Genomic DNA, 14701 nt, shown 5'->3' with positions numbered 1-14701 from the left:
GATGGGTTACTTGACCTCTCATGCCCGCACACAAATATTTTAACCATACTTTAATTTTAATTACTTTGTCCAACACTTGAAGAAAAATGAGTGGACGGTACAACTACCGTACCACTGTTCCTTTTTTTTTTGTTTAATGTTATTTTAAAGAAAAACAAAAATAATTAAGAATTAATTTCAGCAGTTCTCCGCCTTCTGTCTCGCTTCCGAACATGATGTCGTGAGAAAATATTATTTATAATTTTTATATAACATATTGATGTGTTAGTTATTAATATATTAAAGATTATGAAATTCAAAAATTGAATTAAAAAATATTAATAATATAAATTTTTTAATTAAATACATATAATATTATATTAAAATTATAAATATATACAACACATCAAGAAGTATAAATAGCGTGGAAAAAAGCAAAGTCCTATATCGTTCTCCACACTTTCGATGACAACTCTGACTCTATCCGATCTCCAAAATATCCAAAGTAACCGAAATTTAAGGCAACACATTTATTTATAATTTATTTCTAGAAACAACAAGGACGTTTAATTTCGCTGTTATCGAGGTGGTGGGGGGATGTAAGTAAAACTCCAGAATACCTTACCAAAGCATATTTGTCTCCACTCCATCGTCTCGTGGCCCTATGGCCTACACTCCACCGTCCACTGCTTAGCTCACGTACCCTCTCTGCTCACCACTACAGCTTCTTTCTTCTGCCATGTTTTGTTTTCCTTTCCTTTCCTTTCCTTTCCTTAACAGATTTATCGTCTTCTCATTTGAAAAGCTGTGGCCGGGAGCTTTACGTCCAGATCAGGGAGCTCTGCTATCTTCTACTTTATAAATTCTGTTTTGAGTAATTACTTTCTTTTGAGGAGGAATCTCTCTCCATTGAATTGTGAAACCGAAGCAGCAAGCAGTTGGACTTGGAAAACATGCATGGAGCAGATCAGAGTTGAGCTGCGGTCTTTTGGTTCTCGCATCTATGAAATTTCAGGTTAAATGGTTATACATAATCAGCTTCCAACTTCTTCGCTTGTTTTCTCTTTCCTTATATCTTTCTGTCCCTCTTTTTCCCCCTCCTCGAATCTTTGATTCAAGTTGTTTGCTTTTTAAGTTTCCTTTCTTAATGGTATAGTTCATAAAGTACACTAAAAAAAAAAGGAAATTCACAAAGTTGGGTGTTAGATTTGGAATGCTTGAAGGTAGTTCACAAAGTTGGGTGTTAGTGGTTTTGAAAAATGTTAGGATTTAGAATTGGTAATTAGGAATATGGATATGTTTTATTGTTTGGATTGAGAGATGAAATATTATTAAAAATATAGATTTATTTTAAGATTGATTTGGATAAAGAGATGATATGAGATAATATTTTTTAATATTATTATTATTTTTAAATTATTTATTATATTTTATATAAAAATTTAAAAAAATTATAATAATAAGATAAAATAAATTAAGATTACTTTTGAATCCTTAGTTTTAGTTGAGTTAAATCACTGATCACTTTATGCAAATGTAAAAAATATGAGTAACTTTGAAGTACGGTTTGATTCTTTCATTGCCACGTACGCCACTCATCCACAGCTACAAACAAAATTGACGTTTTAACCTCAGCTTTCTTTGGATTAACTTCGACGCTTTCAACAGTAGTTTATTTATTTTATAGGTGCTTTAATTATAAATAAATATTATAATAATAATCGGCTCAATTATTTCATTTGTGAACGTTTGTTTCCTGCTCAGCTGTTCCCAAGAGGGTGACCAATCGGGTACTAATGGCGTTTCATGCTCACACCCCCCACTACGTATGTATGGCTCTACATCACCGGGCAGATTAGATCCATCCCCCCCCTCCCTTTTTTTAATTACCATTTGGCCCCTGCTCTTTTCCCCAATGGCCACAACTACCCCCTTTCCCTCCCTCCGGTTCCCAACCCTCCTGTTCTTCCTCTTCTTTTCTCTTTTCCCGCCTTGTACGCCCCTAACGGCCGAATCCGAAGCCCTCCTCCACTGGAAAAACCAGCTCAATGACCCCCACCATTGCTTGCAATCCTGGAAAGCTTCAGACTCTCCCTGTGAGTTCTCCGGCATTACGTGCCACCCGGTTTCCGGTAGAGTCACCGAAATCTCTCTTGAAAGCAAGTCTCTTTCGGGGGTGATCTCGTCGTTTATTTCTGTCCTCGAGAGCTTGACTGTACTCTCGTTGCCGTCCAATAACATCTCCGGAAGGCTTCCTTTGGAACTGAGTAACTGCAGCAACCTTAGAGTGTTGAATCTCACCGAAAACAACATGATCGGACGTATTCCCGACCTCTCCGGGCTGAGAAGCTTAGAGATTCTCGATCTTTCACTAAACTACTTTTCGGGTTCCTTGCCAAGTTGGGTGGGGAATTTAACCGGATTGATTGCCCTGGGGCTCGGTGAGAATGAATTCGACGAGGGTGAAATTCCTGAGACTCTTGGGAATTTGAAGAACTTGACTTGGTTATTTCTGAGGGGTGCTAACTTGAAGGGAGACATTCCAGAGTCTATTTTCGAGCTCAAGGACCTGGAGACGCTTGATATATCGAGTAACAAGATCTCCGGGAACTTCCCCGAGTCGATTGTCAAATTAAAGAAACTGAACAAGATCGAGCTCTTCGATAACAATTTGGCTGGAGAAATCCCACGAGAGCTTGCCAACCTGACCTTTCTGAGGGAATTCGATGCTTCTGCCAACAGGATGCATGGGAAGTTGCCCAATGAAATTGGGAGTCTGAAGAATTTGGTGGTTTTCCATATTTATAAGAACAACTTTTCCGGGGAATTCCCTGCAGGATTTGGAGATATGCAGCATCTTGTTGGGTTCTCAATCTATGGTAACAGCTTTACCGGGGAGTTTCCTGTGAATTTTGGCCGGTTTTCACCGTTGGACAGCATCGACATATCTGAGAATAAGTTTTCGGGTGGTTTCCCAAAGTTCTTGTGTGAAAACAGGAAGCTAAGGTTCTTACTTGCTTTGGGAAATGAATTTTCCGGAGAATTGCCAGAGTCTTATGCTGAGTGCAAGTCTCTACAAAGGTTGAGAATCAATATGAACCGCTTGTCTGGGAAAGTTCCCGATGGGGTTTGGGCACTTCCATACGTAAGAATGATTGATTTTGGTGATAACAATTTTAGTGGAGGTATGTCCGCCGATATCAGGTTTTCTGCTAGCTTGAGTCAGTTGGTTTTATTGAACAATAACTTTTCAGGTGAGCTTCCACCAGAACTTGGCAAGCTGAGGAACTTAGAGAGGCTTCATTTGAGCAATAATAACTTCACTGGTAAAATACCTTCTGAAATCGGTGCTCTGCTGCAATTATCATCTTTGCACTTGGAAAAGAATTCTTTGACAGGATCAATACCCCCTGAACTGGGTAACTGTGTGAGGCTTGTTGACTTGAATCTTGCCTTAAATGCTTTGACAGGAAGTATACCAGAAACATTTTCTTCAATGACCTCGTTGAACTCTCTGAATCTTTCGAGAAATGAACTTACAGGTTTGATTCCTGAAAACTTGGAGAAACTGAGGTTAAGCTCCATTGATTTGTCTGAAAACCAGCTATCGGGAAGGGTTCCATCTGATCTTTTGACCATGGGTGGAGACATAGCATATCTTGGAAACAGGGGACTCTGTGTTAACCAAAATTCTAAAATCAGTTCAAGCATAAATGTTTGTACTAAAAACCATAGTCAAAGAGGGATCTTTGCAGGTAAATTCGTTCTGTTATGTGTTATAGCATCCACCTTGGTTGTCCTATTAGCTGGATTATTGCTTGTGAGTTATAAGAACTTCAAGCTTAGTGAGGCTGATATGGAAAATGAGTTGGAAGGGGAGAAGAAAGTAGATCCTAAATGGAAACTTGCATCTTTCCACCAACTAGATATCAATGCTGATGAAATATGTGATCTGGAAGAAGAAAATGTGATTGGAAGTGGTGCTACAGGAAAAGTTTATCGACTGGATTTGAAGAAAAATGGAAGTACAGTGGCTGTAAAGCAACTATGGAAAGGAGATGGCGTGAAGATTTTGGAAGCAGAAATGGAGATTCTGGGAAAAATCAGGCACAGAAATATACTGAAGCTTTATGCATCTCTGCTAAAAGGAGGCTCAAGTTTTCTGGTATTTGAGTACATGGAAAATGGTAATCTATTTCAAGCTCTTCACAGAGACATCAAAGTTGGGCAGCCAGAATTGGATTGGTACCAGCGGTATCAAATTTGTTTGGGAGCTGCAAAGGGGATTGCATATCTGCACCATGATTGTTCACCACCTATCATTCATAGGGATATAAAATCAAGCAACATTTTACTTAATGAGGATTATGAGCCAAAAATTGCTGACTTTGGGGTTGCAAAGGTTGCTGAGAAGTCTCTTAAAGGGTCTGATTATAGCTGTTTTGCTGGCACTCACGGCTATATTGCTCCTGGTGAGTTTCAAAACTTCTTTTCTTTTCTTTTTTCACGCATGGATAAATAAACCATGAATGATATTCATTAAGCCCTCATGTTGGCTGTTATCTGTCTCCTAGCCATAGGACCTTAATATTTCATGAAAGGATCATGTGTGGTTTTTGCAGGAAACGTAAATATAATAAATCTTAGGTAACATTTTCAGAACTAGTTAGTATTAAATGCTCTTTGTTGAGAATGTAATTTTGATGGTTGCTTCTTATAGAGCGTCTACTTGAAAACCCGCACTAAGATATGACCCACTGGAATATGGTTTCTGAAGTGTAACCGAATTGTAGAGATAGGTGTTTGCTTAAGTCAAAAGAATGGTCCATTCCTTCAAGTTATCTATCGTTATGTCTATATTACCCCCAGCCCTCGCCCCCCAATAAAATGGAAAAAGTTATTAAACTAAGGGAAATTAGTTATGTTAACCTGATGAAAATTCTAATTTTGTAAACTTGCGTGGCTGAGGTTTCCTTTGTGACTAATGAAGAGGTTTTTATATAAATCCATTATCCTTTAGGGAATTGCGATTGTCTATCGTTACTAATGTCTAGACTCCAATTTTACTATGCAGAGCTGGCATATAGTCTTAAAGTCACTGAAAAGAGTGACGTATATAGCTTTGGCGTGGTGCTGCTAGAACTAATTACGGGTAGAAGACCTGTTGAAGAGGAATATGGAGAAGGAAAAGATATTGTTTATTGGGTTTTAAATCATCTCAATGACCGTGAAAGTGTTCTCAGGGTTCTGGATGATAAAGTGGCAACTCATTCTGTCCAAGATGACATGATTAAGGTCTTGAAGGTTGCAGTCCTTTGTACTACTAAGCTTCCATCCGTTCGCCCTACTATGAGGGAGGTGGTCAAAATGCTTATTGATGCCGATCCTTGCGCTTTCAAGTCCCGAAAAAACGATTCTGACAAAAACAGCAAGTTTTTCCTCTAGTCAGTCGTACTTACTTTCAGGAATAGCTGAGGTTCAAAAACTTCATGAAAATCTTAGGACTTCCGCAAGTGTTGGCCAAATTGTAGTTCCTATGATTATGATAAGACCTCCTAGAGTACGTATCAGACGAAATGGTGTTGGTTGCTGTAATCTGATGCGGAGCCTATTGCTGGTTTGGTATATGCAATATATATATATATATATATATATATATATATATATATATATATATTGATTCAGGAATAATTTTGCATATGAAAGGCACAAGAAGCATTTCGAGCAGATTTGATGCAATATTACTTCAAAATCAACTACTTGATATTTAAAAATACCTAAAGGTAATTGCTGATGTGGAATGTATAGATTATATATTGGTCTCAAGAAACCAAAATTTATAGAGCAACAAAACATGAACGTTAGGGGCCGAATGTTTGTTATTTGTTCTTTAGATGTAATAGCTAGACTTAAAAAACCGACATAATTCAGAAGAAAAGTAAAAGGAAAAAAAAAAGACACAATTAAAGAGGGAATCAGCTTAACCACTCTGGATTGATTGGGTTGAAATCCAGAGGGAAGACAAAAAGTTTCAGACCACACACCATGGAACTAAAAATGTCCTACTCGGGTTCATAAAAACATCATTTTAATGATATTAGTCTACTTATTTATTAAATAAAGTGGTTCTTACTTGGGTAAAAAACTTATAATTGGTTGCTCTTATGGCGATGATTACCAATTTGTGATGCGTGGATAATGGACTTTAGATGTATGAATCATGATTGCATAATGGACTCAGCTGACTTCAACTTGTATTTTGGTGTAGATAACAAAATATTAAATAAGAAGAGTCAAATATATATATATATATATATATATGAAAGTCGTTAATCACTAATGATGCAATTGCAGAGAAATTACACAAAGCATAGGATGAGATTTATTTTGTATGGCTTTTGTGAGTCCTGACTCCTTCCTTAACCTGCACGTATGATACGGACCTACATCACCAGACCAGATAAACTATGATCATATAGATCTATCGACTCTAGTTGGATTTACCAGCGAAAACTGTGGCTGCTCAGCTCTAAAATCATCTTCTCGACCTAATTTTGAACGGAAGGTTAGGACTTTAGGCTTTGGATTAATGACTAGTGTTTTGTAGTTTTCAGCTCTCTCCTTGGGGTAACGACTAAACGGTCCACTTCTCAAACTATTAACTTTTCAAATGACTTACTTGGTCTTTGGTCCTCACAAACCCTCCCTAAAGAAACCGCGTTTTCCTTCACTTTTCTCTTTGGCCCCCCTCCTTTCGAAACTCCTATACACCCTTCAAATTGGCCGAAAACCTCATGCTCCTCCCATCACATTTTCTCATTTTCCATCTCACCTCCTCCTTACCCACCATGATATTATCAAAACTTGCCCATCATTTCTATGGCTTTCATCTTTAACAACTCCAACTTTATCCTCCCCTTAATCGTCTCCTTATCCTTGGTTTCTTGTATTCCGTTCGTTTATTCACTCTCCACTGTATCGATTTCTGAGACTTCTGATCAACCATTAATCTGTGCAATAACTAAGCCCCCTAACCAGCCAGTTTCCCTCAACTGTACTAGTTTCCCTCAAGAAACTAGTTTCCCCGTGAACACGTCATTTTCTGGGATAGTCGCTGGAAAAGGGTTTTTCTGCGCGTTGAGGCCGCCATCTTCCTCATCCACATCGATCATGCGTTGTTGGAGGTTCTCTACCGATGGTCCTGTGTCCTCCAAGTGTATCTATCGTGGCCCGGCTCTCAAAGAACTTGCTGCTGGGAATTCTCACATTTGTGGCCTTGTAAACGAGACCAGTCGCCTAGAATGCTGGCAGTGGCGCGGATTCCGTCCGAGAATCGATCATAACTTTTCAAGAATTGCAGTGGGTGAGAATTTTGTATGTGGGTTATCGCAAATTGGAAAGATTACTTGCTTTGGGAGCAATAGTGCTAATCAAGTTGTTGGGAACTATAGCGTGGTTTCTGCTGGGTTCAGGCATGCTTGTGCCATCTATTCGGACAACAGTAGCTTGTATTGCTGGGGAGTTATGGTGGGCGAGAAACCTCGGGGGGAGTTCACATCATTGGCTTTGGGAGAGAACCGTAGTTGTGCTCTGAAGCTTGATGGAAGAATTGTTTGCTGGGGCGAACAAAATTTCAGTCTGCCAGAAAACTTGCAGGAGACCTATTTCAAAGCGATTGAAGCAAAGAGCAGCGTTTTCTGTGGAGTTGCATCATCGGACTCCCTTTATTGTTGGGGTGATAATACTCTTGATTCAAACTTCCCGGTGTTTGAGCATGTTTTGCCAGGGCCGTGTAGAAGTAGAAGTGAATGTCCATGCGGTCCATTGGGAGGGTCTTCCATAATTTGCGGTCAACAAATGATCTGCAGGCCTTGTCCAAGGAGAGCTTCCCCTCCACCACCGCTGACATCATCGCCATGGGCTCCATCACCGCAACCTGGAGAGGAAACCGGAAGCACTGGTTGGGATGACAAGATGGTGGCTTTCCTAGTGGTGGGGTGCGTGGGGTCGTCGGCTCTTTTACTAGTCTGTTGTTTCTTTCTGTTCAGATATTGCAAAGGTAAAGGCTGCCGCGTCCATGACTCAGGTCGCTTGGACGAGACAGGAACCGCAGCTGAGGCTGAGGATCGACCAGCTGCACCACCACCAGGCCCAGCAGTGCCAGCACCCGTTCTGGAGAAGCGGTTGAGCCACTTGATTAGCTTGGGAAATGGTGGCGGCCAATTGGAGGAATTCTCTTTGCAAACACTACTTGAAGCCACAAATAACTTCTCTGAAGACCACAAGATTGGAACGGGGAGCTTCGGTTCCGTCTACCACGCGACTCTAGATGATGGCCGAGAAGTGGCTATCAAGCGCGCTGAGATATCAATGTCTTCAACGACTTCACCATATGCCACAAAGCGCGAGGATGACAAAGACAATGCTTTCCTAAACGAGCTCGAATCTTTGTCCCGCCTCCACCACAAGAACCTCGTCCGCCTGTATGGGTTTTGTGAAGATAGCAACGAGCGCGTATTGGTCTACGAGTACGTGCACAATGGAACCCTCAATGACCATCTCCACAGGCTCCAAAGCTCTCCTCTAGTCTCATGGGCTGCACGCATTAAGGTCGCATTAGACGCAGCTAGGGGGATTGAGTACCTACACGTGTACGCGGTTCCACCAATCATACACCGCGACATCAAGTCCTCCAACATATTGTTGGATGCCACGTGGACTGCCAAGGTGTCCGATTTTGGCCTATCATTGATGGGCCCTGTAGACGAGGAGTCGCACCTTTCGCTTCGTGCGGCTGGCACAGTTGGCTATATGGACCCCGAGTACTATAGACTTCAAAAATTGACTACCAAGAGTGATGTCTATAGCTTCGGAGTGGTATTGCTAGAAATGTTGTCAGGGTACAAGGCAATTCATAGAAACGAGAATAGAGTGCCACGCAATGTAGTTGATTTTGTAGTACCCTACATTGCTCAAGATGAAATTCATAGGGTTTTGGACCCAAAAGTGCCGCCGCCTACACCATTTGAAATTGAGGCAGTGGCATATGTTGGGTATCTAGCGGCAGATTGTGTTAAATTAGAAGGTCGAGATCGACCATCAATGACCGAGATTGTAAGCATATTAGAAAGAGCCTTGGCTGCATGTTTAGCGCACCCAGCACTGTCTCGATCTACAACTGGGTCTTCTACGTAATAGTTTTGCACGAATACCATGAAATAGTCCCATTTTGTTTGTAGAGCAACACATTTAAAAAAAAAAAAAAAAAAAAAAAAGAGAGATTATTTGGTTGTTTACTTTTCTGATACATGATATTCAACTTTTTCCACCCCTCAATTGTTAATTGGGTTGTAATCCCATTTGTATTTAGAGATGAGTTGAGATAGTTTTAGATGAGTTTAATAAAATATTATTAAAATATTATAATTGTTTTAAGATTTGAAAAAAATTGAATTGTTTATTATATTTTGTATAGAAATTTAAAAAAGTTGTAATAATGAGATAAATTGAAATGAGTTTAAAAGTGTGTGATAAAGCAACTAGCACGGAAGGAGAGTTGAATTATGAATGTGCTTGCTTTTCAACCCACTGATTGTTTGTTGGTTTGTTTAACAAAGACTTTCCACCCCCCCTTCAAATTAAGCTTTGAATTTCATTATTCAAAGACAAGGTCAAATAGGTGGAAAATTTTGAAATGGAAGTCTCCGGATGCACCAAATCATATGGTGGGAACCTTTTCAAGAAGCCAACCTCGGGCTCAACCATTAGAAGCGTAGGACTTTAACCAAAATATGAGGACAAGGTGTCTCTTTGTTGCGAAGGTCTTTCTATGTAAAGTTTTCCTTTTTTAGACTTTTTGATCATCGCTGGTAACGTTCAAGGCAAGACTTTTTATTCGCCGTTTGTTGCTCGAGATTTTTGTACCATAAAAGACTTTTTATTTCTTGTACAAGCTGAGAACTCAAACGTCACGAAATGGTTCTATTTGGATTCAAAAAGTATTTTATTTCGTCATTAAATTTCAATTCAACTTTTTCATATTTTAAAATAATATTTATATTAAAAATAATATTTTAATAATATATTTTGTAACTTTCATCTAAAACATCTCAAATCCAAACCAATCATTCCCAAGTATCTGTTTGAGATTACAAAACAAAATGAGAGGATAGAGACCCTAATAACACCTCTTTGAAACAATTAGAGCCCATAAATTTAACATAAATTAATAGGAAATGGTGGGTTTTTTCACAATCAAACAGTAAAAAAACAGAGCCTATTTGCCACCTGAATCTCTTATGGAGTTTCTCAAAAGCTTCTTCAACTTCATGTGACCAAGCAGAAGGGGTACACTGCTTCTAGTATTTTCCTTTTTAATCGTCCAATTTATCAAAACTAGATTTAGCTTTCTGAACCAAACCATCACCACCACCAGCAGTCGCACCAGTCCTTAATTACACCTACCACCACTTGCTCTTTGTCGAGCAAGCTGCAATTTAGCTTTTGCTTTGACTATCAACAACGAAGGTTACAAAATACCCAAGTTAGTGGGAGCGAATCGTATGTTAAAAGTGCTAAGCAGCTTTACTCATTAACTCGCTTAATCATTTAATAAAGAGTTGGATCCAATAATATCGCGTTGAGCTGGAATGGAAAGCTTATAGATGGGCAAGGACCGAGGCTCCTGTTGCAGCATTACATATTCTTTGGACCAAGAAAAGAAACAAAAAAAAAAAAAAAAAACTCGTGCTTATTAAAGCACTAATATTCATCCAAACAGCTTTATCGCATCATTCCTTTCCAAAAGCCTTTACGATTTAGTTCCTTCAAGGTACAAGCCATTACAGAAACCTGCCCAAGTGAGGCCCGACTATTATGCTTCTATGCCTTGTTTGCCTCCAAATATCCTGAACCAGCCTTCCTTTGCTCAAGAAGTTCATCCAGCACATTATCAATTTTGGCAAACACATCATTCTTGGAAAGGTTACCATTGACCTGGAACAAAACAAAAAGGCCTCCCAGTTGGATTCTATTGAATAAAAATCATATATACTACATGAAAAGCACAACGTTAATAGAAATTTTCCTTCAAAAAAATTCACACAAACATTTGTTTTCCAGCTGAAGGATTTCTAGGACAGCAGACCATCCAAAGAAAATCACCACCTACTTTATCTTGCAGGGAATGACAATCCAAGCAGGGCGCTTTATTGCCTCTAGTTTGGCATACTGTGGAGTAAAATGAAAAGGGAACTGTCTGCTCTCAGTGGAAAGCAGTAAGCAAAAAGAAAGGAAGGATAGCCAAACTACCTGCAAACTAAGAAGTCACCAAAAGCTTGGTAAGACCCTTTCATAAATCGGATATTGTTGACTTTCCATGAGATTGATGCCAGGGGGCAACCCCTAAATTTAACTAGTTGAATCCACACTAACGGTGGCAACAAGCCTTTCAGGCACTCAACTCTATCTTGCAAACTCATAGCAGTTTATGTATGTAATTGTCCCTTATGTCCCTTTTTTTTATTGCTTGGCTTTCAAATTCATGTGAAAACATCTCTTTTGGGCAATATCTATGTTGTTGAGTATCTCCGCATTGACAACCCAATCGCATTCCCCACACACACACAGACACTTCCACCACCACTAGAGATTGGACATATATATAATCTGTTTTCCAAATAAAAAAGATATAATTCTTAATATTATATAATAAATAATATTATTTATTATTATACAGCTGCAAGACCAAAACAGAACTATGATACATAACAAGGTAACTAAGACCTGCAACAAAAGAGAGGTAAAAATTTCAAGATAAGGAGCAGTCGGCCATTACTTCACACACACACACAAAAGAAAGAAAGAAAGAAGAGCAGAGGCTTTACATGCCTTCACTGTTATGTCTTTATACATTGAAAGTACTGCCTCGACATTCTGATGATGAGTACGCAACCGCAATTTTACCTAAATCAGGCAACAAAACAAATGATCATTAAACACTCACAGCTATCCAAAATGCCAGGAGATGAGCACAAACCAAGATTGCGAATAACAATTTAAAAAATGAAGATAAATGATAAAATAGAAGCATACCCACAATTTCTTTGAAGTTGAAGTGCTAAAACTAGGTAGATGGTTTATAATATACCTTTTCTTCGGTATCATCAAATCGCTGGGTAAGCCTGGCAGCAATTTCTTCAGTTTCAGGTGGAGAATACTTCAAGTGGTAAATCTTCCCGGTAACAGGATCTAATCTTCGTCCAACGACTCTCTCAACAAGAGTATCTTCAGCAACCTGAAGATACAGGTGTGCATGTTTAATGAGCAATGTGGAAAGCCCACACTTAAATTCCATATCGACCATATATCATTTTGAAAGGGAGTTAAAGAAATAGCACACAAGATTTCGATCAAACTTCACATTGGCATATTGTATTATCACACAGAATCCCAAAGCTAATAAAAGCATATGTAAACCAAAAAAATCAGCTAAAACAAGCATCAAGTTCATCTTTCTCCTTGTTATTTATATTAATTGCTCATTACCATCTCAACAGCAATAAAAATAAATCCTTACGTCTAGGAGAATGAAAAGATCTGGCTCAAACCCAAATTCTTTAAGAGCAATTGCTTGTGATGAGCTCCTTGGGTAACCATCCAAAAGCCAGCCATTTTTGTGAGCGTCTGGCCGCAATAGACGCTCCTTCACCATCTACAGGATCAAAATTCAGGAATCACCAATGAGAGCAGGATCATATGTCAAGCTGAAATTAATTTCCCTACCATGACAACAATTTCATCAGGGACTAGTTGTCCCTTTTCCATGAATTGCTTTGCTCGCCTTCCATTTTCACTACCAGCCGCAACTTCTGCCCTAAGTAAATCGCCAGCAGCAACATGCACCAAGCCATACTGCATATAGGAGGATGACTTGATTCAATCTGTTCTTCTTCACGGGCAATTCCGAAATGAGAAATTCATGAAATATAACACTATTTAAATGGAAAAGGTCACTCAGTGATTGGGAGAAATAATAAAAATACAATGACCTAAAAACAGAATGTCAAACATATGAGTGTCTTAAATTGCCTAGATAACAAATAATCAAATGTAATCTAGATGGGGTAATTATCTCTTTCCCCATGGACCATTTACTTTGAGTGCGTATCTTAATGGAGTAAGGGCATAAATGTATTTGAAATATTGAATCTAAAGTCTGTGAGCCAATCTTCTGCCTACAGATACTATTAACACAGACTGACAAACGGTTTAAACTATACAGCAGAACAATCTGACACGTTTAATTCTAGGCAATTAATACACCTACAAAGCAACCACTTTCACCCCAAAACAATCGGTATTCTATTTAGACATGGTTAGTTACCATGAAACAGATCTCTATGGGAAAACTTAAGGATGTGTTTGGTTTCAGAAAAATTAAAACTTCAATCAAGACATCTTTCAAACACCGAAAAAAAAAAAATCTAAGCATTTGACTAAGATTCCGTGAAATAACATACCCCAACAAATACAATCTTACTTACCAACTAAACAAAATTTGAGGAAAAAGAAAAGAGTGTATACTGCTTAGGATGTAGAATAAAAAAAAGAAAAAGCTTACTTTTTGTGTGATGAGCTCGCATTGGGTTCCTTTGCCAGAAGCAGGAGCCCCAGATATCATAATTTTGAGAGGTTCTGGCTTATTAGCAGCTGCTACTATCTGCTCATGGTCACTAAAACACGATATCAATCCCACCTCAAATTCATACAAATACGCAGTTCCACCGAGCCACAATCATATCAATTAAACCATATAGACCAAAAAAGAAATCACAAAATAAATATCAAGTAGAAGGTACCATGAAATTAGGAGCTTTTGACAACAAGGTTTCCCTTGGAGGAGAGACGGCTAGGGTTCTATCGTAACGGAGGGAGATGCGTGAATTATTCGAGGCGAATGACAAGTGTGAAGTTTGAAGCTTGGGAGAGTTAGAGCGATGGGAAGAAGTGGAGGCTGGGAGTGAAGCAAAGCAAGGCTGAGGCTTTGGCTGCGTTATCGCCGAGAAATTTACGATGCACGCCATTTTGATTTGATCGCTTCCTCGCTCGCTCTCTCTCGCCCGCGCATCAAGGTTAGGACATTTATTTATAATCTCCGTGTGTTGGTCCTACCCTAGCATTATGCTCTTTTTTATTTTTCCCAAGCAACAATTTCTTTTCATTAATTGATATTTGAAAGTAGCAAGATGCATTAATCCATTAATCGTTTACTGTAAATTAACAACGTAGAAAATAAATAAATAAAAAATGGATTTCAAAGATTTAAAAGAAAGAGTTGCTTTTTTAATTGATGATCTTTTATATTTTTTTGGTCTTTGATATTTCTATCTAAGTTCTATGTCAGTCTTGCTTTAGTGCGTACTCTAGACTTCAAAGTTACCGCACCGAGCAATCACGTCTAACCTTAACATTACAAGATTGGATCCACTCATTAAGAGAGAGCATTCTAAAATTGTCTCATTTCCAAGTCTCGTACAAGAATTCAACCTAAATGAAACCATGCTAAAATTGGCACGTTTCCAAGCAATTGAAACAATAAGCCAACAGAAGAATCTTGTTGACTGTTGTAGCACAATCCATACCAGTCCCTAGTTAGAGCTATAATTCGGATTCCCCGTCAGTTGACGAAATAAAATGGAGAGAAACGGAGTGGGAGGGAGGG

General features: G+C 38.8%; 3 protein-coding genes across 7 annotated transcripts; 2 read left to right on the top strand and 1 right to left on the bottom strand.

Annotated features, from left to right (window-relative positions):
* Positions 1-565: 565 nt before the first annotated feature.
* LOC121260748 (receptor protein-tyrosine kinase CEPR2-like) lies at positions 566-5679 on the top strand. The gene is made up of 3 exons (XM_041162749.1): positions 566-994; positions 1744-4451; positions 5054-5679. The coding sequence occupies exons 2-3, from the start codon at positions 1808-1810 to the stop codon at positions 5422-5424; spliced, it is 3015 nt and encodes a 1004-aa protein (XP_041018683.1). The 5' UTR covers positions 566-994; positions 1744-1807; the 3' UTR covers positions 5425-5679.
* Positions 5680-6816: 1137 nt separating this feature from the next.
* Positions 6817-9348, top strand: LOC121259025 (serine/threonine-protein kinase-like protein CCR4). The gene has a single exon (XM_041160496.1). The coding sequence runs from the start codon at positions 6859-6861 to the stop codon at positions 9172-9174; it is 2316 nt and encodes a 771-aa protein (XP_041016430.1). The 5' UTR covers positions 6817-6858; the 3' UTR covers positions 9175-9348.
* A 1223-nt stretch (positions 9349-10571) lies between these two features.
* On the bottom strand, positions 10572-14125 carry LOC121259028 (adenylate kinase 2, chloroplastic). 5 transcript variants are annotated; one of them, XM_041160505.1, is made up of 7 exons: positions 13839-14125; positions 13601-13735; positions 12763-12891; positions 12557-12691; positions 12128-12274; positions 11865-11943; positions 10572-10974 (listed from the first exon to the last, which is right to left on the bottom strand). In XM_041160505.1, the coding sequence occupies exons 1-7, from the start codon at positions 14061-14063 to the stop codon at positions 10964-10966; spliced, it is 861 nt and encodes a 286-aa protein (XP_041016439.1). In that variant the 5' UTR covers positions 14064-14125; the 3' UTR covers positions 10572-10963. The 5 variants fall into 5 exon arrangements, with proteins under 5 accessions (XP_041016439.1, XP_041016437.1, XP_041016440.1 ...); XM_041160503.1 differs by having other exon boundaries at positions 11869-11943; positions 13839-14124; XM_041160506.1 differs by having other exon boundaries at positions 13601-13699; positions 13839-14122.
* Between the last annotated feature and the right edge of the window lie 576 nt (positions 14126-14701).

The sequence above is a fragment of the Juglans microcarpa x Juglans regia genome, chromosome 4D (genome assembly GCF_004785595.1).
Source record: "Juglans microcarpa x Juglans regia isolate MS1-56 chromosome 4D, Jm3101_v1.0, whole genome shotgun sequence".
Lineage (NCBI taxonomy): Eukaryota > Viridiplantae > Streptophyta > Magnoliopsida > Fagales > Juglandaceae > Juglans > Juglans microcarpa x Juglans regia.
The sequence above is the reverse complement of the archived record's forward strand: the minus strand, read 5'-3'. Positions and strand labels throughout refer to the sequence as shown.